Source organism: Erithacus rubecula (genome assembly GCF_903797595.1).
Source record: "Erithacus rubecula genome assembly, chromosome: 4".
Classification (NCBI taxonomy): Eukaryota; Metazoa; Chordata; class Aves; order Passeriformes; family Muscicapidae; genus Erithacus; species Erithacus rubecula.
The window spans coordinates 16152189-16173679 of NC_136686.1; the positions used below are offsets into that span (position 1 = coordinate 16152189).

The window sequence follows — 21491 nt, forward strand, 5'->3', positions numbered from 1 at the left end:
AGGAATCGGCGTGTTCTGTCAAAACATTTGAACAGCTCCTGTCTCCCAGAGCACAGCACTGCTCTGGAGCCGGCGAGGGAGCTCTGCAACGCGTGGTGCAGGCTTCCCCTCCAACCTTCCATCTCAAATCCACCTTTTTGCATAAGCACAGGCCGAGGGTTTCAGGTTCAATTATAGTGAGCTGTGGAGGTGGTAGACAAGGCAGTTTACAAGAGCCTTTTGCACCATGGTTGGACCTGTGTGAGGCTGTCCATCCTCTGTTCCCACTAAGGCTGTGTTGTACATGGAGTCTTTTAAGTTGCAAGAGGTTCTCGAGTCCAACTGTTAACCCAGCAGTGCCAAATCCACCACCAAACTGTGTCTCTGAATGTCTCATTGGCATGTCTTTTAAATATCTCCAGGGATGGTGACTCAACTACTTCCCTAGGCAGCCTGCTCAGTGCTTGACAGCCCTTTTGGTGCAGAAATTTTTCCTAGTGTGTGAAGGAAAAGTCATGGAGGTAAGGTTGGAGGATCCCAATATCTTCCTGGAGCAGACTGGATCAATAGAGTGGCTGGGGACAGGCAGGCTGGCAAATCTGAGCTCCAGGAGAAGTCCTGCTGAGCAGGGATGAGACTCCCCACAACAGATGTCTCAGTGCTGTGTCTTTTGCTGTTGCATGACTCTGCTACGTGTGAGGTTACCCTCCAGCAGCAAAGTTCAACCTCTGGGTTATGGAATAATAATAATTTTTATGATTTGATAAATTTAACAAAACTGTAATCTTTGGTGAGAAAGTGGTACACAGCAATTACAGTGTTCAGCAGATCAAAGTGTGATGAAATTCAACCTTTTCAGCTTGATGCTGATTGCTTTACTTTTGCTAAGTAGTATCTTAGTCTTCTAGCTCTGAGATGAAGGAGGTCTTGCTAGTAGTCTCTGCTTAGTATGAATGAGACTGGTAAAATCTGACCTGCAGACAATTTACTAGAGATAATGTCTGTTATTGAGACTAATCACTTAGGAATGTAATTGTATCATTCCTGTTACCAAAACTGATATTCCCTGCCTGACTCCAGTTAAATGAGTTTTGATTTTTGCAGGATTTCTGGGCTGTTTCGTGCTAAGGCGTTGTGGTGGATAGCAGGCAGTTGGTGTTTGAAACAAATGAAGTTTCTCTTTATACTTGACAGAGAGGTGTGGCTTAAGCAGTGCTTTACTGTGCGGATGCACTAGCAGATGGTGTCCTTTAAGGCTGTACATGTGACAATAGCCTGCTTCAATGAGTATCCATGCTAGTTTTAAAAATTAAAGGAAATTAAAGTCCAAATGAACCACTTCCCTTCTCCTGCTCCATCCAGTAAGGGAGGGACCAAAACAGTGCTTCACTTTTGCTGCTGAAAGTGCTCCTCAGCAGTGATGTGTCTGGAGCATGGTCACACCCACACAGTGCTGAAACCCTACACCCTTTCCTGTAACCAATCTTTTACCTGCTTGTCTAAGCCCCATCCAGCAGAAAAAAAGATTTATAAATCAGCATAAAAGTAAACAAGATGGAAAGGGAAGCAACCTGATGTATATGCTTATCTTGCACTTGCCCAGCTAGCAGTTTGGTATAATTTAGAATACAAGTGGCATCACTGAGAAATGTGATGGAAGACAATGACCTGTGCCAGCTGGAGCATGGAGGGCAGAGGTGGCTCACAAACCAGCCCTAGGTCTGCATGGATTAGTGTCAGCACAGCAGACTTGCAGGGGATGGGCTGTGAATGTGCATTCCTAACTCTGTTATTTATCCCCTGGGCCAGAAGGGCCAGATGTGTTGCCTTGCACAGGCAACATTTATTCTGTGAATGATCTTTCCTGATGGATCCCCTCCAGACAGTCCAAAAGTTACATTACTGAGCCCCAGCCTATTTTACATAGAAAGAAAAGACCCCCCAATCCAGTGCCTTTAGGAAAGGGAGAAGGTGGAATTGCTGTGATTTCACATTTTATCAAGCAGCTGTATGCTCCATGGATAAAATGCTTATATACTGGTGTCTAACCCAAGGCAGCTAAAGCCATGCTTTGGTACCCAAAAGTGTAACCATACGATTTGTCACAGGAGTTAACAGGTGTTGGTACTTCTGAATGTTGCTGTAACTCCTTTTATTTAGTTATGATAAGTCTAGCCTGCTGCACTTAATTTTGTTTTAAACATTATGCTCTGCTGAAAAAATATGGTCACCTTTGGGACTCAGGTTTCTGGAAACTGAGGTTTCCCATCTGGTCCAAGCAACGTGTTGATGTCCCTGCTGATTGAAGGGAGGTTGGAATAGAAGGCCTTTAAAGGTCCCTTTCAACCCAAGATATTCTGTGACAAAAAGATGAAAAGTTAATTTGTCACAGTATGGCCATATGGGAGGGGAAAACATAATAAAATCATTCTCTGAACAATTATAGCAAATATGTGTTAAAAGGCTTTAGGATATTTCACAATGATGAGACCACCTTTTGATAGGTGAGGTGACAGACTGGAACAACAGTGTCAGAAATGAAGCTTCTAAATATATTATATTAGTGCCTTGCAAAGGTTTGAGACTTGAGTTTGTGCAGACTTAACCACTGTCCTAACAGAGGAATGTTCCCTTAGTATGTTGAAAATTTGTCATCTGCACAGGGAGACTTGAGAGAAAGGCAGTGTGGTTGTAGTTTTATGGGCAAGGAAACTGAGGGCTGTGGCAGTAACAGTTTTGCTTCACCACCCACTGAGACCAAGAGCAAAGTGCCTTTTGTGTTCACTGGGCATGGGAGCAGGTAGCCAGTGATTCCTGAGCTTTTGCAGGAAGAGGTTGTGACAAAGGCTGTGGACTGTGTCTGTGCCCAGTGGGCTCTGGCACAGTACCACAATTAATGCCACCTTCCCAGAGTCCCTGTTGCTGCAGGAAAAACTTAAGTTACATGTAGGAGGCTAATGCCTCAAAACATCTCCACTGGAACAAATAAGTACCTTAAGTTGAGAGTTCAAACCCAACTTGCTCTTCTACTACTTTTGTAGTCGGTTTGGTAATTTTCATTTGGTTTAGGAAAAATAGAAATAAGTGTTAAATTCATGCTTAAAAGATTGCATCTCTTCAGACAGATTTGTAATCCTTTTTCTCATTTTCAACAAGTAAACTTGCTTCTGCAGCAGAGGTTTTGACATTAAGTGTCTTGATAGAATAATAGGCATGAGATGGATTGCAATCTATTGCCTCAAGACTTTGCCAATCATAAACTAAAATCAGTTAATGCATTGAGTTAAATCTTGCTGTATTGGGCAATGTGCTAGTAGTATTAAAAAAATCAATCCAGAAAAGATATTGATTATATTATCTCCATAGCAACAAACAATAATAGGATAATGTTAGCTTAATAATTGTGCTTTGTGAAAACCTTTCAGAATAATTACTGCGTTGTGGTCTTTTCACAATGTGGAATGCAATAACGCTTCTTCCTTGACTGCAGTCACCATCAGCACTGCGTCAAGAGATGTTGTTTTTGTGTGCATGCATATGTATTCATGGGTAATTTTGCTCCGGGTGAAACAATTCAGCAGACTATTTTGGGATCCAGTTTTAAATGGTCAAGACCACAAATTGGCAATTGTTTTCCGTGTGGCTTGTTTTCTCCCACCCCCCCTGACAACTGGCTACTGTAAAAAGAGATCGTTAACATTCCTTTTCCTGCCTCTTTCTTTAAAAGGCACAAAGATTTTGGCGTGTAACAAAACTAAATGTCCAGCTCTACTCTGTTAAGAATTTGTGGGAGAGAGGAACCCTGCTCTAAAGACAGTGAATCGTATCTGTTCCTTTAATTGAATTTAATCCATCATCATCTAGGACTGACTTTTTCTGCAGGAGCTGAGATATTTGCCTGTATTTTAGGGGACCTGGTTCTCTTGTGCATCCTACGTTGTCATATAAATAATAACCTGAGGTTGTTATGAATATATAGAGATACTTTTCCTACATATAAGTAAGGAGGTATATGTATAACATTTTTAGCCTGAAATTTTGGCAGGAGAGTCAGAGGACTGATATATACCCTCTTCATCTGAGTCTCGCTCTTTACTTCCACGTCAACCCTGTAATTTAAATCTTGAGTTTAAAAGAGGCATTAACACAAATCCATAATGAAGAAGCCAAATTTTTAGAGTGTAAACTCTGCTCAGTAACAACAAAAACATCTCTATATTATCAACCCTGTGTTCAGCACAAATCCAAAACATAGCCCTATTCTAGTCACTGTGAAGAAAAATCACTCTACTCTAGCCAAAACCAGCACAATTGTTAAAACCTCCCCATTTAATCCATGAAGTTTAAACAGGTAAACCATCCTGTGTCTATGAAAGGTCTTTGGGGTCCTGGCAGTAGATCTGGAGTTCTTTCTCCTTCATGCCAGTATTTTGTGTTGATCCAGGGCTGGGTTTAGAGATCAGGTAGCACCGCTGTTAAATCTTGCACTGGCAGGAGCTTTCCCATGGCTGTCTTATAGTGCCCCACACTATTCCCAGTGGTATGGTGGGATTGCCCCTTTCCTTCCAAGGGCATGAATGTTGTCTAGGGTTTACTCCTCCAGGCTTTTTGCTGTAGGACAAACACTGATGTCAGACAGATTAAACTTTTAGCACCTCTCCTAACTGTGCATTTTTGTTTTGATTCTCATTTCTGGAGAGGTTTAGTCATTCAAACATCCCATAATTTGTTTTCTTACTGTTTACCAAACAGGGATACCCTTTTCTTTGAGAGCCTTCAGAAGAAAGCCCCTGCTTTGAAAGCACCACCTAAAATAACTTCCCCTCTTTGACCTGAGAATGTGCAAGTGCTCTGCTCTGTACAGGTGTGTTATGCACATAAGAAAAGCAGGATAGTGAAAGAGTGCTGACAGTTTTCTATCAGAGATGTCTTCACTGGGAGCTTGATTGTGCTGTTTTCCTCTCCAGTCCCTCCAGGTGGTTGCTTTACAGGGAGGATGTGTAGGAAAGGTGGTTTGATATCCCCAGCAGAGGTTGCTTTCCATCAGTGGCACACTCTCTTACGGATGCGGTTTATTCACAGGGAGAGGGAGGAGCAGTGGTTGCTCTTGACTTTGTGCCTTATGCCAAAACATCTAGGCCTGCATAAATGCTATACTGAATGAGGGTGCCAATCACCTTTCTCCTTTCCCATGTGCAGATGAATTCAGTTATGAAAGGACAGCTAAATGCACTGGTTCCTCTGGAAAATATCCGGTATTTGCAGGTGTGTAGCAGCATTCATTTAAAAAAGAAGCAAACCCAGATGGCTTGACAAGGTAGTTTTTTTTTTTTTCTTTTTTTTTTTTTTTTCTGGTGTTGCTGCAGAATCCAGCCCTGAGTGATGATCTAGAAACAGAAATGAATGGCTGACAGGAGCCAGTTCAATCTTCACCTCCAAACCCAAGTTCTTCTATCTATGAAATTGTCACAGTTGAAATTCTGACTGTGCTTGACACATCCTATGCTAGCCAGTGATCTTACTGATTGCTAGAGCTCCCAAATTCTCATTCCACTGCAGTCTCCTGTTTAGTTTCCTTGTGCTATCTCAGCTCCTGATGCTCTCTGCAATCCTCTCTCCAGCCCACACAGGGATTGGCACTGTATGTTTCTGTCTGCCTCTTCCTAATCCCTTTCCAGGGAGACCTGATTTGGCTTTCTAGTGTTTCTTTTTTTTTTTTTTTTTTTTTTTTTTTGTGATCAGATCCTACCAGCTGCCACATGGGTAGCTTTGGTCTTAAACAGTGTTTAACTTCAAAACTTACCTTATGAAAACAAGGAGATTTCGCTGGAACAGTTATTTTAAAATAGGTAGAGTCAAACTGCCTGCTGTAATGTGGCTGTTGGGGCTACAGCTTGTCATATTCCCAAAGCTATAAAATTTTGCACAGGATCTTACAGCATGTCTCTTTCCACAGTGCTTTGGGGTAGGTCTGTCCTGCCTGGTGGTGTGCTGCTCTGGGAGCAGGATGAAGTGCTGGGGATGTTTGTTCCCATGGCTAGGCTGAAGATGCTGCTCTGCAGACACATTCCCCCTCCTGCCCTGCTCAATGTATGGGCTCGCCTCAAGCCTTGTGTGTGTCAAGCTGATGTGTCTGCCCTTAACCCTGTGCCTTTTACAGAGGTGCCATGTGATAGATGGGAGCAAAAGGGACTGGTTGTGCCTATGCCTGGCCTGTCCATGCTGCAGATAGCAGCATGCTCTGCTCTCCATCAGAGACCAGTACAATCTATGGGGACATTTTTCTCTTTTCATGCTTGAGAGCTGCATCCATACAAGGTGGGAATTAGACAAGAGGAAGCTTAGCTTGTCTGGCCATGTTAAAATACAGAAATAGTCCTGGTATCTTTCAGTAATGCATTAAGTGGCATGATTAATGTCTGTCATGTGTAATGATCTTTCCAAGTCTCTTCCCTCGATTCTGTACTCTGCGTGCTGTCTAGTGCTATGGTTTGGATATTGTTTTGTGTCTTAGCATCATCACAATAAAAGATCAAAATATGAGAGCTGAATTTGTGATTAACTTAAGTTCTTTTGCTTGGTTGTCTTAAGTGTACCTTTCATAGTTTTAAACATGGGGGTCACAGAAAATTAAGTGGCATGGATTTTATAACCAGTTTATAAACAATAGCAGAGACCCCTAGAACTGTACAAAGGGAATATCTCTGAGGAGGCCAAGATATCACCCACTGAATGAGTAATCCTGTGTTCTATAGATGTTTTCTTGAAACCCACTTAGGCACTAGTCAGCAGTATGAGATGACCCAGAGTTTGCATCAGAAAGGAAAGCTTAATCATTGTCATCCTGATTCTGTAGGTGAAGGTGTGAGATTTGCACATAGATGTGTAATTTTTCCAGTGCTTATTTCAAAGTCTGTTTTGCACTCTCTGGCACCCAAGACAGACTTTTTCACAAGGGGTTTGATTAATATATTTTATACTTTCAAATGACACTTTCATGGTCTGAAGGCATCTGCTGTTGATAGGTCTGAGAAGGAAGGGGACACACTTCAAAAGTGGAAAAACTTCTTGGAGGAAAGAGTCCCTGACTCCCTTTCTTGGGAAAGAAGTGAACTTTCATTTCTTTTAATGCCACTTTTTTGCTCATGGAGATGATGCTGTGTCATCAGAGTGCTCCCAAATCTTGGTTTTTCTTAGACTTAGCTACCACGTCTGTATGTCCTAGAAGGAGTTTTTTCCATTTCTTCAAATTATGCAATGACTTTTTTGCTTCTCTGAAAGAAGGCCAGCAAAGGAAACTAATAAAGTTCATTCACTGTGGTGAGATGTGCTGAATGCTTTTGCTAATCTATCTGAGACATTGAGCTCACAGTGAAAATCCACATTTTGGTGGTCCTCTATTGTATAATCAACTCCCTCCTATAGAGAGCACTGTAATTCTCTGTTTTCCTGTTGTAATTTGAGGATGTAGTAATATCAAGGCAGCAAAGGTGGTTAGTGATCCAGTGGAATTACATGTAAGTAGAGAGTGTGTAGGAGAGAATTACACTCAGTTTGGAAGGAATACAGAAGACATTTAGTGAAAATTACATACTTTTTTTAAAAAAAGAAAATAAATCCATTGTTCCTTTCTATTTTTTTTTCCTAGTTTCTTGACTTATTATAAATATATGTTTATCAAAGGATCAGAAACTGCAGTGAGTCTGTAAGACCTCATATGGAGCCTTTCATGAACACACATTGAGCAAATTGTAATTCTCTTTGTACATGTCTTCATAATGACATGTTTTCCGTTTTGGACAAAGGTGTCTAGGAGCCTGAATAGGTGTCATCTGTGACATTTACTATGAAGTAAAATAAGGGCCTAGCAGGGGTAAGTGTTATCTAGACAATAGTCCTAGTAAAAATAGTAAGTTAGCAATTATATCTCTACAGTGGATATAAACAAGGTCTAAGCTAACAGCAGGTAACTTTCCAATAGATAAAAAGAAATATTATTCTAGCCAGTGTAATCAGACTGGAGAATTCATCACTGCAATAATCAGAGAGTCGAATACAGCAGCTGGAGTAATTTGAGGGTCTGGATAATTTTAGGACTAATTACATTTGTAGCTATGCATACTATAAGAGCAATTCAATCTTAAGCTAATAGTTGGGTGAGGAAGAAACTTCCCTCTACTTAAAGCATTTTAGAATAAGCCATGCTTATAGGGTTCTTTTCCTCATACCTCTCTTCAAAGCCTTAGGCATGTGATATATCTGAAAGCTCAGAAACAGGTCTAATTTGTTGATATTCCTTTCCTTTCTCATATACTGTCTGTGTTTCTGTGGCAGAGAAGGAATGTTTTTGTAAGCTACCAAGGAGGAGGATTGTGAAACCTTCAGCTTGTTTCTGACTCTACCGTTGACTTCTTGTGTGATATTTGGCAAATTGCTTAATTTTGTGAACTTCCAACTCCCCACCTGTGGCAGATGGGCATTTAACAGCCCAGAGATGTTGTGGAAATGAAGTTTGTTAAGTGAAATGAGATTGAAAAAAGAGACAAAAGAAAAAGTGAGAGTCTCATTTCAGTGTGCCAAATTAATATATGAGACTATATCTAGACAAGAATGAGTTGGAAAAGCTAAGGTGAATCAACTAGAAGTGTGAAAGTGTAGTAAATCCTTTCCATGAGAAGAGTCCCTCTTATTTTAGAAGTGACTGTAGATCTCCTTGAGGGTCTGGTGTAGATGACCTGGGTTATTCATCCTGCACTTAATTTTTTATAGGTATCCATGTCTTGCCTCCTGTGCCTCAAAACCCTTCTTGAGGTTCTTGTCCCCACTGTTCTGACTAAAAGGCTTCCAAAATCTTGCTACTTTGATAGTCAATAACTTTTATCTAATTTCAAGCAACATTTATCCACAGCCAGTTTATACTACTTTGATCTTTTAGTAATATAGACCTTTATATTAAATAGATATTTTTCTCTCCCTGGTGATTCCTCCCAGTACAGTTAGACAGCAAGCATGTCTCCTCCCTTTGGTCTGCTAGAATGAACTTTTGGTTAGCTAAAATGAACTCTCCTAATTATGACTTGTAATACAGGCCTTTTATTCCCCAAAGATCCTTGTAACCCTTTTCTCTACTTGTTCCATTTTTAATTCATTCCTTTTGAACGTGGCAGCTCATCAGATTTACATGCAGCATTCCAGAGAAAGCCTATCTCAGATACTCTACATCTGTAGTTTCCATCATACTTTTTCCATCATACATTTTCCATCATCTTTACCTTATGGTTAATGTGTCCATCTAGGTTTTTCACCTCTGTCTTATTTTCAAGCAATCATCTACTACTGCAGAAATTCTTGGAGTTAACATAGTATCTCTCTAAGGGCATGAAGCTTTGCTTTTAACTAAAGACTCTCCTCTGTTGCAGTTGTTCAGGTTCTTCAGGTCATTCAGGTCTAGTATGACAACCTCAGTCTCTCTGCTCCCTTTTGTGCCCAACTCAGTCCTCCAGACATTGAGCAAGGTTTGTCCCAGGACTGACCCTTGGGTTTCTTCCTTTCCTGGCTGTACTTTTTCTTTCTACTCTGTCCCTACTCACTTCCCTACAGCTTTGATGTTTACTGTCTTTTGGTTTTTATCCTTTTGGGTATGACAGTGGTTCCCCAGCCACTAGACTAAATGCATTACTGAAATCTATGTGCATCTTTCATTGTTCCCTCACTTAGAAAATATGTTATTTTCCTAAAGAAAGACATCAAGGAGTGTATCCCATTTCTGAGACTCTCTTTCCATTAAATCTTTGCTATGAAGTGGGATGCCATGGGGCACCTGAGGGACTGTGAACTGGCTGGAGCTGCTCCATCCAGCCATCCACAGGGGCAGTGCAGGTGCTTTCAAGCTCTAGAAACATGTGGTGGGTTTTGTGAGGATAATCTGAGGACTCAGGGTCCCATGCACTGAGAAATCTTCCATGCTATTGGAGTCAGGCTTTCCACTGTGTGTTTGCTTCCTTGGCTCCCCCTCCCTCCAGCTCTTCAGTTACCAGCCTATTAGAATCAGCCATTAACCTGGTGAATGGGGAGAAACAGCAAATACCAGAAAAGATGACATGCTTTTCATAATTCCCATTTGGAAACTGGACTGATTTAAACAGTAAATGTCTGAAGAAAAGACAAACCTGAGAAAAGAGTCCAAAACATGTCTTGCTTTTGTGATGCTGACACACCCAGGCAGAGAAGGATGAGGTGAGTACTTCACTGGTGAAGTGGTCTTAGGGGGCAAAAAGGTAGTGCCCTGCCAAAGCTGCCAAGATGGCTTTAAGCTGGGGTGCTGAATGGGCATGACTGAATTGTTTTGTGCCATCTAATCCTTTTGGGTGATAGAATTGGTTAAGGTGATATCTGGATGCCTTCTTATTCTTCGTGTGGTAGGAATTGAACCCAAGAACGTTTGTCCTCTCTGAGTGGGAGAGGTGACAGAAGAAGGCAATGAAAGGCATAGGGTAAAAACAGAGAGGAAGGAAGAGCTCATGCAAGAGAGGAAATATCCATGTTTCAGGGAGGGACTAAAGCTGTTTCTCTGAAGTGAGACAACAGTTCTTTGTTAAGGACAACAAGGTCTAATGCAGCACACAGAAATAAACCTGTGCACTTAATTTTTATTAAATATCTGAAAAGGTAGAAGGAAAGAAACTTACAATTTGTTTGGTATTTAGCTCAGGTAGTTTTTTTTTTAATTGTATAATGAGAACACATTGTCCATATTTTCATATGCAGATTCAATTAGTGTTCAGTTGATTAGCCTTTACAGATGAGATTAACTTAATTACATAACACTAACCTCTCTTAATAACTATTAAGGGTATGAAGGCTGCCTTTAATAAATTTAGAAGGGCTATATGTGTTTTTTAAAATCTGAAATGACACACACATAAATTGAACCAAATTACACACAGAGGACAACCATTAATGGTAATGATCAAAGGAAACAAACTATGTACATAGCTCAGAATCAGGCTGCTTAGAAGTTCATGCTGTGTTACTCCTCTTGTCTGCTGGCATCCTAGTGATTTCACTAGGATTATTACTGAAGATGATGTACAGTCTGGGGTCATTCCTTCAAAGAAGGTTGCAGACTGATACAAGGTTACTTTAATTAAATGTTAGCTTGTGTTAGAAAAAATCATTTTGAGTACTAGGTTATTAGCAATTTTCTTTTTCAGGTGGTCTAAGGAAAAATAGACATTCAAAAGCCCATTGAATGCAAAAAATCTGATCCATAAATGTTATTTGCTGTCATTATGTACCATAAATAACTGTATAGATTTTTTTTATCTCTTGATATGAGGTGTGCACTTGAACAATGATGCTGTGATTATTAATATCACAATGAAACAGAGCATCAAATCTGATGTAGGGTGAGAAAGGTGGAGCATATATGGGACTAGTTATGGGATGTGGAATCTTTGGCTTCTGAGTCACAAATCTGAATCCATGTTGTTCTGATAAAGGGACTGCCATCAGATAATATCTGATACTTTTCAGAAGGGAGCAACAGGAGAAGCCTTTTTCTCTTGGCTGTTCTTGCATGGGTAATGTTTCTCACTTGCAGTGAATGTTGATGGGCTCATCACATCTATCTCCACAGGGCTCAATAGCTTTTGTAACATTCAGTACACTACCAAATTCAAGGGCTACCCTCATTGCATTCTCTAGGACCCATTTCAGAGTCCAAATTTTGAGTTACTGTCAGGAGCGCCCATCTGCTGGATCCCAGTTTTGTGGCCCTTGTCAAACCATTTTCTCTCATGACCCTGAGGGAGCACAGTGAAGTTCATAAACCCTGCAGTAAGCTGAAATGTTCAAAGCATCTTCCATACAGTCGGAGTCATTTCCCATTTGCAGCCATGAGATCTGCAGGTACTGAGCAACTAAAAGGAATAGGTTGGATATGTCTCATGTTAAACACCCCCAAAATCAAAATGCATTGCTTCTCTAAAATACTGCCTCTTTTGAAAACTTTGGCTTACTGCCTACAACCATTTTCAGAAAGAGGGAAGATGACATTGCTGCAGATTTTTTCCTTGCTGTGAGGAACTAGCAAGGTGAATATGCAATGAGGAGGAACTTGCTGAAGTATCTGTCTTGGACTGGCAGAGTCTACTGAAAAAAATGAGAGGGGATACTTGAGCAATATCAGCCTTTTCATGTATGCAGCTCAAGCTTCAGCTTCAACATTTAATATCTCAAGAATAATGGTTGACAGTGACCGGACTTTACTTTGTCTGATGCAGACCCAAATCTTGTTCTCTTCCATGGGGTTTGTGCCTGTATCTCTGATAGCAAGATTTGGCCTTGTGAATGGCTTTATCCACAGATGCAGCTGATGATACACACTCAGAGGAAGGGGAGAATGCAAATTCCCTGCAGGGAGGCAACCGCCAGCCATGTAAACAAAGAACCTTCTGGGTGTGCAGCAGTCAGCCCACTTGAGCTGCTGTTTCCATGGTATACCAGATGCTGTAAAACATGCTTTCTTCAGGGGAAAAAGCTTTTCCTACTCCTGCATTATCCTGTTTGATGATGGACTGTCCTCACTGTATGGACCACATACAACAAGTCCCCCAGCCCAACTATTTTCTGATGATGATAGTTCATATTCTGCAGCTTCCAAACAAAGAAAAACCTAAGTGTTTTTTTAAAACTTGGAATGTCATTGCTAACTCTGCTTTTAATTGTTACTGCTGAGTGTTGAATGCACAACAGTTCTTCGTCATGCATGTGGTGTCATACCGTAATACTGGGTGTTGTTTTGCTTTTCTGTTTTCTTCTGTTTTTCAAAAAAACCCAGAATCCATATGTTTCCATTTCCCCCCTGATTTTTATTTTTCCTAATCTTCATGTTCCTTTCTTAAAATTCCTGGTTAAGGAAGGCTAAAGCCACTTGCTACAAGACAGCAGGTGCCATTTCTGAGTTTGACTGCTGATCACCCGATGGGTAAATATGAGGAAAGGAAGCAAGGACAGGTGGTCTCTACTCCCATTTTCTTGTAAAACAGCAGCTGATTGTGAGCAGATGCTTGTTATGTCATAGATACTAAGTACATGTGCAGTTATAAAACATGGACAAGTCTGCAATAATTGGTTGAAGCAAACTAAACTCAGCCAGTGTAAATAAGTTACCAGAAACACTTCTGAGGCTTGCTGTGCTTCAAACATGGCTTGGGGGAGAGGAGAATTGTGTTTTCAGGGTGCTTGTCTACTGGAGGCCATATTTGGGGGATGATGCTGCAGAACTGGCAGTCAAGAACAAACACAGGGCCTTTTAATGACTCCAGCTTCCTCCAGCTGAAAGGTGTACCTTAGTGAGTAAGGGATACACAGACATTCTCTCTGCCTTGTCTACAGTCCATGGGGTCCTGTGTGTGCTGCTGGCTTGTGTTTCCCAGGCCTGCCACCATGAGACCTGCTACCAGGTTCTTGCCAGGACAGCAGTGGGTCCCAGGGGTGAGCAGTGGAGGCAGGTGGTGGTGAGAACGTGTGTGCAGTGCTGCCTGGCATGAGAAAGTGCCCTGGAGTGTAGAGAATGAAGGCTGCTTCTATTCCTGAGGATGCTTTCTCAGTCTTTCCCAAGTGCTTTTCATCTCCTTCTCTTCCTCCATCCTGCAGGCTAATACTTCTCATATTAGGGAAAAAAATTAAGTGTGGTTAATTTTAAGCCAGAGCAATTATTTAGGAGTCCTGGAGGTGAAAAACCAGTTACTGGTTAACAGAACTGATTTGAAATGTGCTCTGCCTGACCCCCCCCTACTGTAGTGAGCCAGAAGCAGTTCTTCCAAGAAGCTGGCTTTTGCACTGAATCATTTAAAGCCTAGGCTTCTTGAAAATGTTAATATCCTGCTGGCTCACCGGCATGCAGCCGGTGGGTACAGCAAGTGCAATACCTAAGTGCATGCCTGCAATCCAAAGCACAGGTGAGCAGGCAGGGTTCAGGCTGCAGCCTGGGTGTCCTTGCAGAAGGATCAGCCTGGGAGGGAAGTGATCTGGAGAGCAGACCTGACCTGGCATTGTCCCACGGGACTGGAGCTTCCCCTGCCCTGCCTGAGCAGTGCCGGCTGTGCTTGTGCAGCTCGGGGCTGCTCTGCTGGCACAGCGCTCAGGCTGGGGGAATCTGACCCCAGCATCCCCCCTTGCATCAGCAGACAGCCTTTATCATGCTGAACAATGATAGCAATTGCAGGCTAAGTCCTGCAACAGCTGGAGTATCTGCAGGAAAAGTGCAGGTCGGTGTCTTTTCCCTTCCCACGGTGTCTGCAGGAAAAAGCCTTTTGAGTTACCTGTCTTTATTTGTGGTATTACAAAGGCTTTGTCCACCTTAGTTTCTGTGTGCTAATGCATGAGGCTTTTCTGCTTACCTTAGTAGTAAAGAATTTTTCAGGGGAGAATATGTATTATTTTCAGGCAATATGCATTCTCCTCAGGCCATCATCTAATCCATCTCTTTCATAATTTTATCTTGAGCATGTTTTCTCACATGCCATCCTGTGTTTTTTGTATCTAAAGGAAAAGCTAGAGTTCTTGCCTTATACTGGGGACATGCTGTCATGGAGAATAAAAGTATTCCAACTCCAGGATTTAAAAAAAAGAAAATCAAAAGTACTATAACAATAAAATAAATAATTGAGGGATTCTGTGAGAGGAGAACTGTAGGTGGTGGCAAGTGTTTACTAATTTGGACAATAAGGTAGCACCCAAGAGTGGCAAGTTAGATCACTACTTTTGGTTGCCAGATTTTATTTTGCATAGTGTGGTAAAATATTCTCAAAGCATCCATGCATTATATTGGCTTGTTTATTTATCTTAGCAGTAGATGTATTTACAGCAGTTTGTATTGTTCTAGCTAATATTTTGTGGTATGTTGCAGCAAACAAGAGATTCAATATGAGACATAAGTATTCTACTTTGTTAGTGAATTTTATCTTAAGAATGCAAATAGATCATGATAGTCTGTCTTCCTTGAATATAAACACAGATTAATGCAATCAAATGTGTTACTTTTTCCATAGAAAAGTTGCAAACACAATGGAGCACGGTCCTCAAATATTGCAGTTTCATTAAAGCAGATTTTTTATCGTTCACTTTTGTATCGTTCTGGGGATATATTTAGCACACCTTCTTTAGACTGATCAATTTGAATTCATTTAAGACACTAACAATTGAGTATAGTGGCAGGTTTATTTAGATAAATGGATACCAATTTTCATCAATTATGAAAATGAAAGACAATAAAAATGCTAAAAATCTCAAAAATAAATCTGCTTACTATTCTGCAGAGTGTACCAGCTGACTGCCTTGTGCTAAACTCTGACTTGACAGGTTTGGGGTTTTTTAAATAATGTGACTAAAACCAAAGCAAGATGACCTTGCCATATTTCCTGTTCTTCCCTTTTGTGTAGTAAGTTGTATACATGTCTTCTTATTAATTTCTCTGTTAGTTTTCCATCCATTTGCGTGTCTAAAAAAAATTGAGTCAGGACCAAAATGATGAAGTTAGTTTAAAAATAATAAATCATGAAATGTTAACAAATTTTGGAGCATAGAACATTGATGAAAACATGTTTCATGGCTGTCTAGATATTTTTTGGGATTGGGATTTGTTTTTCCAGCCATCATTTTTAGACTCTGTCACATATGGACAATATTAGACATGTGAGATTATGAGTTAATACCATGGTTCTCCTGGCTAAGGTTCAAAGCATTGTGTGAGTGGTAGAAACAGTGTGGGATAGAGCTTCAGCTAAGCACTTCTCTAAAATACTGTTATTTTTCTTTCTTCCAGGGTTTTTGGGAAAACCACACAAAACTCATAACAGAGTATGGACCTGTTTGTGGGTAAGCTTAGCAATGCTATCAGATCTGGCTCTTCCCCTTTGAGTTTGTTGGGTAGGAGAGGAGAAAATACCAAGACAAGATGTCCATCAAAATGCAGAGTGCAGTGTCTCAGTTTGGGGGATAGAGGTGGAGGTGGTTTGATTACATGCAGCAAATACTCTTGGCTTATTTTAGTTCAGAATTTGCTATTGGACTTCATTTTCCTCTCTCTTATTTTAATTATGCACATAAAGTTTAGTCCTTTTCAGAACTGTACAAAGCTACCAGTCTTCAATAGTCTCTTTTCATCTGCATGTTTTTTATACTTACAGTGAACAGTGGAAATAATAATTTGTCATCTTAAAAAATCCTCACTTTATGAAATAGTATGAATTTGGTTCAGCTGTTGCTATCTGTATTTATGCAAAATTCCTAAACTTAAAATACAATGAAGTACAGATTAGAAATGAGGCATTCCTCTCTCTATAACTCAGCTGTGCTATCTTAGCAGTTTATTAGAAGTAAAGAGGGTTTAAGCAGTATATCCCTTCGTGGAAGCCCTTCCACATTTCTGTGAATGTCATTTCTCTTCCACAAACTCCTTACTTTCCAGATGTCATCATTTAAAGTGGAAATGCAGTTGTCCCATGGTATCTTCTATAGTTGTGGTCAGTTGGTGTTTGTAGCATAACTAGTGTTTCAATATATAATTTCTAATTGTGCAATTTGTTAATTTATATTCAAAGTGCGAGATTGCCTGATACTTATATATTGAAATACTAGTTATGCTACAAACACTAACTGACCACAAATTATGAAAATGTCTATTTTTTTTTTTCTCATGGTCTGCAAGGAATTTAAGATACTTGTAAGAAAGCACATATGAATGTCTGTGTGTGTACATATTTGATTACAAAAGATACCAGTATGCTCTGTATGCTCTTCCAGCAAAAAAGCTCTAGCAGAAAGAAGCCAGACTCAGGCATTTGATGTTCTAGTCACAGCCACCTTCTGGCATTTATGCTCAGCCCTAAGGACAAAGTGCTGCAAGAAGTGATGGAAATAATGAATTCCAAGGGTTAGGTACTTGTCTAGAAGGAAAACAATACAGTGTCTTAGCTGGCCAGGAATGGGAAAAGATATTCATTAATGCTGTGGCAATTTGTATGTTGTGTAACAAATGGAAAGCGACTGAGGCTTATTATCTCTGTGACCTTTGGTGTGATGCCCTTAAATGACAATAATATAAGAACACTGGCATTTATTTCCCAGTATACTTCCCTCCTTATTAATATCATGCCTTTTTTTTTTTTTTTCCCTAATCTGAATTTGAGACAAGTTGCTATTTAGTCATCTGTCTGCTCGCTCAGCCAGGCAAGGCTATATCATTGGAGAAAGAGATGTATAATTACAGTGTGTGAGCAGATAGAAAGTTTCATTTCTCCAATCTACTTACAGTCTGTTAGGGAGTGGAGCCTCTGTGAGACTTGCATAGACTGCAAAGCTGGATGATGGTGTAGTGGTCAGCCAGGATAGTTCTGCCTCTTTGGGATTCTCTGGGTAGGCAGAGTGAGCACAGGTAGACTTTCTTCATTGCATGCGTGTAATACTCAATTTGCGAGGGATCTAGGAGGCTGGCAGAGGAAAAAAAAAAAGGTTATTTTTTCACATCTCCCAGGAAAACAAAGCTGGATGCAAACAATGCTGTGTTCAAGGTAAGGTCTGTTTGTAGTTGAAGGAGGATGTTTCAAAGCCTGGCTTGCAAGCTGCTGTTCAATAGGTGGGGTATGTGTCAGGGGATATTTATCACAGTCCTGTCAATTAAAGAAATTCCTGCTCCTTCCTTGTGAGTCTTCAGTGTGATTCTTTCTGTGGCTCTTTGAAACAGGCAAATAAATGGTAGGTGTGTTTATGTGTTTATTCCCAGCAAAGTATTGGATCTGGCAGATGGAGGAAGATGTGGCATTTTTCTTTTCCCAGATTGAAAACTGCTTTCCAATAAGCATAAGGAGCAATGATCTTTATTTCTACAGTGGTGAAGTGAGTTGAATACAAATCTTTGGAACTGAAGCCTTTTTTTCTTCCTAAGGTCACTTGAATAGTCTGAATGATACCATCACAACTGTTTTCTTTTGTGTGTGAATTGGTTTCCTTGACAACAGGATGTCAAATCAACTTTTCAGCTTTAATCAAGTCAAAACAATATATCCCTTCCATTCCAAAAGGCCTCAAGTCGGAGAGAATTATTTCAAGTAAGGCTTTTGTAGGTCACAAAAGCTTTTTTTTCCCCTCCGCTCCCGTGTGCAAATCCAAAGGAGAGGTGATGGTACTGATATTTTATAAAGACAGACAATGCAAATAGTCATCAGTTGTGAGTTTGTGCTGTGAAAACTGTTTGTTTTCATACAGAGGTGGCCCAAGATGGAGGCCAAGGCAGAAACAAACAGTTTTGGTTTGGTGCAAAAGCAGAGATGGAGCATTTCTATTCAACTGGGGAGCCAATCCACTGATGTGGCTTTTGAAGAGGTCTTGCATGAGAGCAGAAATCTTTGATTTAGCTATAATTTGGAGTACCTTCTATAAAAATGCTTCCTCTAAAAGACGTGTGCTATTTCTCCATAACAAAAATGAAGTTGAAAGTAATTGTGTTTGGAAAACAGTGTGCTAATACATATTAATATTTGCCTTGAATATTCCCTTATTCACATAAGACTTCTGAAGGAGAGTAGTCCTGTTTGCTGTGGAAATTAGTGATTTATGCCACTTATTTTTTGGATTATATTAATGCTATGTTACTTTATTTTCATCTCCACCATACCCAGTTACTCCATTTCAATTGTAGGTTAATGGCTACTGATTGGAAATAGGTGATAAAAGCAAACAGGGAAATAAAAAGGGGCAACATATTTTATGGAATCAGAAAAGCAACTTCTACAAATGTTAGAGTGAGTTAGTTTTACCTTCTATATGCACTTAATATCCATTTGACTGCTCTGCTGCAATTGCATCATTATGGCTTTACAGAACTGTAAGCACGTATTTGGAGTAAAAGAAACCTGCCAAAATAAGTAATATATTCTTGGCCCACCAACATACTACCAGTGATTGTAGAAAACATGACACAGCCCCAAGTGGGCAGCTGATTGCTCTGGGATGAAGGAACTTATTCTGCCTTTGACTGTAGCAATGCATTTGGATGTGGGGAAGAATGTAAGAGATCATAGCATAGACCTCACTGTGTATAATCAAAGAGTATAAAAACAGATTAAAATTCAGTGCAGTTTGTGGGATGACACTCTTTCTTCATGTTGTTTTGCATCTGAAATAGCTTGCTGCAGCTCCAACCCTATTCTTGCTCTGCCTTGACTTGAACACTCACCCTGATGTCTGTAGTAGAAGCTCTGGTTTGTCACTGTGGGGGCTTGGGGATTTTCCCCTTTTGTGGATGGAAGAGGGACATATGCTTCTGGGGTTTGGGCATGTGGAACTTGCCCAAAACCTTTTTCTTGCTTCTGCTGTCAAATACCTTGGGCTAAATCTAAGGTGGATAGGGCAGGATCTCCTCCTGCAGGGAGCAGCTGATGTCTTCATCATGGGCCAAATTTAACTGAAGAAGCAATGTCTTTACTATTTAATTTCACAAGTTTTTTAACTCCTCTATTTCTGGCCTTATTTTGTTTTCTGTGGAAAAAGTAATTCCAGGAAAAACGTTCTCATCTTTGTTTCTGAAGGCTTGTGTAAAGAAATAACTCAGTTTTATGAAAAAATCTTATCCTGCTTGATTTCCTCTTTTGCACTGGTGGGGGGGGGAGGGGGTCTAATGGACTTGGTACCTCTCTTGTGGTACTTCCTTTGATTAGATATTTTATATTTAGATTTTTAATATTTCAGCTAGAAGAAATCCTACCTGGGCAATGATAGGAAAAAAAAAGCTTCCTGTTACTGTTTTATAGTTCTTTATAATCTCTGTTACCCATGTACACTGATAGGGAATTTTGGTAGCCTCAGTTGCCGGGATTTTTATTTTCTTAAAGACCAGTATATTTTTTTTGGCTGGTGTCAGGTCTTTCATATTTCATCAAGATTTATTTTCTTCTCACTGCTTTCTCTTTTATGTGTTGTGATAAGGTTCTTTGACTCTAAGATTGTTGATCAGCCCCAGAATTGCTAATGTGTGTTAGTTATCTCTTTCTTCCATTAGCTACCTGCATATTGTACAGTACAGCAGAACCCCTAACTCTGAGCACATGAGTAATCACATTAAAATCAATGGTATTACTCAACATGCTTCAAGTTAACCAGAAGTCTGTCTACCTTGCTGAATCAGGCCATAAAAAACCAATTACATTTGTTCCTTAAAAAGTATTTTTAGTGCTGTTGGTACACATAAACACCTAGTTCTATTGTACCTGGAAGAAGTCAGTGGGGAAAGAAATATTTCTTCTCCCTTCCCACCCTCTCTTTTGATAGTATTTTGTATACAGAAAATTTAGTTGCTCTTCTGTGAAATGTGTTAGCCATTCCTTCTGAAATGGAAAATATTATTGCATGAATGGACACAACAATAGTGTTAAAGTTTGAATTAAACTTTCTAGTGCCTTTTTTCTTAATCTCTGTGAGAATTTGTAAATAGTAACTTATTTTTTAAAAAACTGTCTTTTTTAAAAGAACTGAAACCAAACAATACTCCTGGCAGAAACCCCAGGGCAGAATTCATGGTACAATGCTGCATCTCCATCTGAATTCCCACAGTTAAATATAATTAGGTACTGGTTATAGTTGGCTCCAGTGGTTAAATCAAGCTGCTGGAACAAGTCCTGTGTTACTTTTCGGTATGTCATCATCAGTTTCTCCTCTTGTCTCTAGGCTTTATTGGTCCTAAAAAACACAGCCTTCTGTGGGATTGATGCCTAAAGACTTACCCAAAAGGTGGCATATAACACTGTTCTGAGAGCTGGAATCTGTGTCACTGTTAGAGGTGGAATTGTTTTTGTGGCTGCCTGATCACTGTTGGAGTATTTTATATTCTGCAGGTCTGTGGGCTGCAGTTTATTGGCAAAATCTACAGTAAATTAGTTGACCAGTTTAATTCTGGCATGTTTCAAATGTACTTAGGTCTCTGGAACATTGCAAATTGATACCTAGTGTACTAGTAATGTCAAAGGTATTTATTAATGAGCAGCTCATAGCCACAAACAAATCTGCAGTGTGGACTGTGACCTCCCATGAGAACCGTGCAACTTGAGCTTGTGTGCTCTGTGATGGTTCTTGATTTGTTACTGTAGCCTCTGGCTGCCTCAGTAAGGTCCAGGGGCATTTGTGTTCTTTATATTCACAGAGAGAACTCAAAAGCCCAGTGAAATGTCACAGTTCCAGCCCTCAGTGCCGTCAGAGCCATTTGGATGGAAACCTGTGGTGCAAGTCTCTTCTGTGTGTAAAGCTCTCCTGCTCCTCTCTGAGGCTCCAGACATTGCCCTGAGTTGGCTGAGCTGCAGGCATGTGCTCACTGTTCCACTATTGCCCAATTTCCTCCATTCAATCCCTCCATGACTCTACTGCAGCTGCTTAAGCCAATGTAAGTCAAAGACCTGACGTAATCTTTTACACCTCTGGAAAGAGAGCATGAAATCCAACTGTATGAGACAGACAGC

At 40.3% G+C, this 21491-nt stretch overlaps 1 protein-coding gene across 1 annotated transcript in view; it reads left to right on the plus strand.

Moving 5' to 3' along the window:
* Positions 1 to 21491, plus strand: part of TBXAS1 (thromboxane A synthase 1) — a gene marked incomplete at its 5' end in the record, with an annotated part of 235184 nt that overhangs the window by 73846 nt on the left and 139847 nt on the right. The window contains 1 exon segment of the mRNA XM_079304104.1: positions 15809 to 15861. Coding sequence (XP_079160230.1) covers positions 15809 to 15861 — 53 coding nt within the window.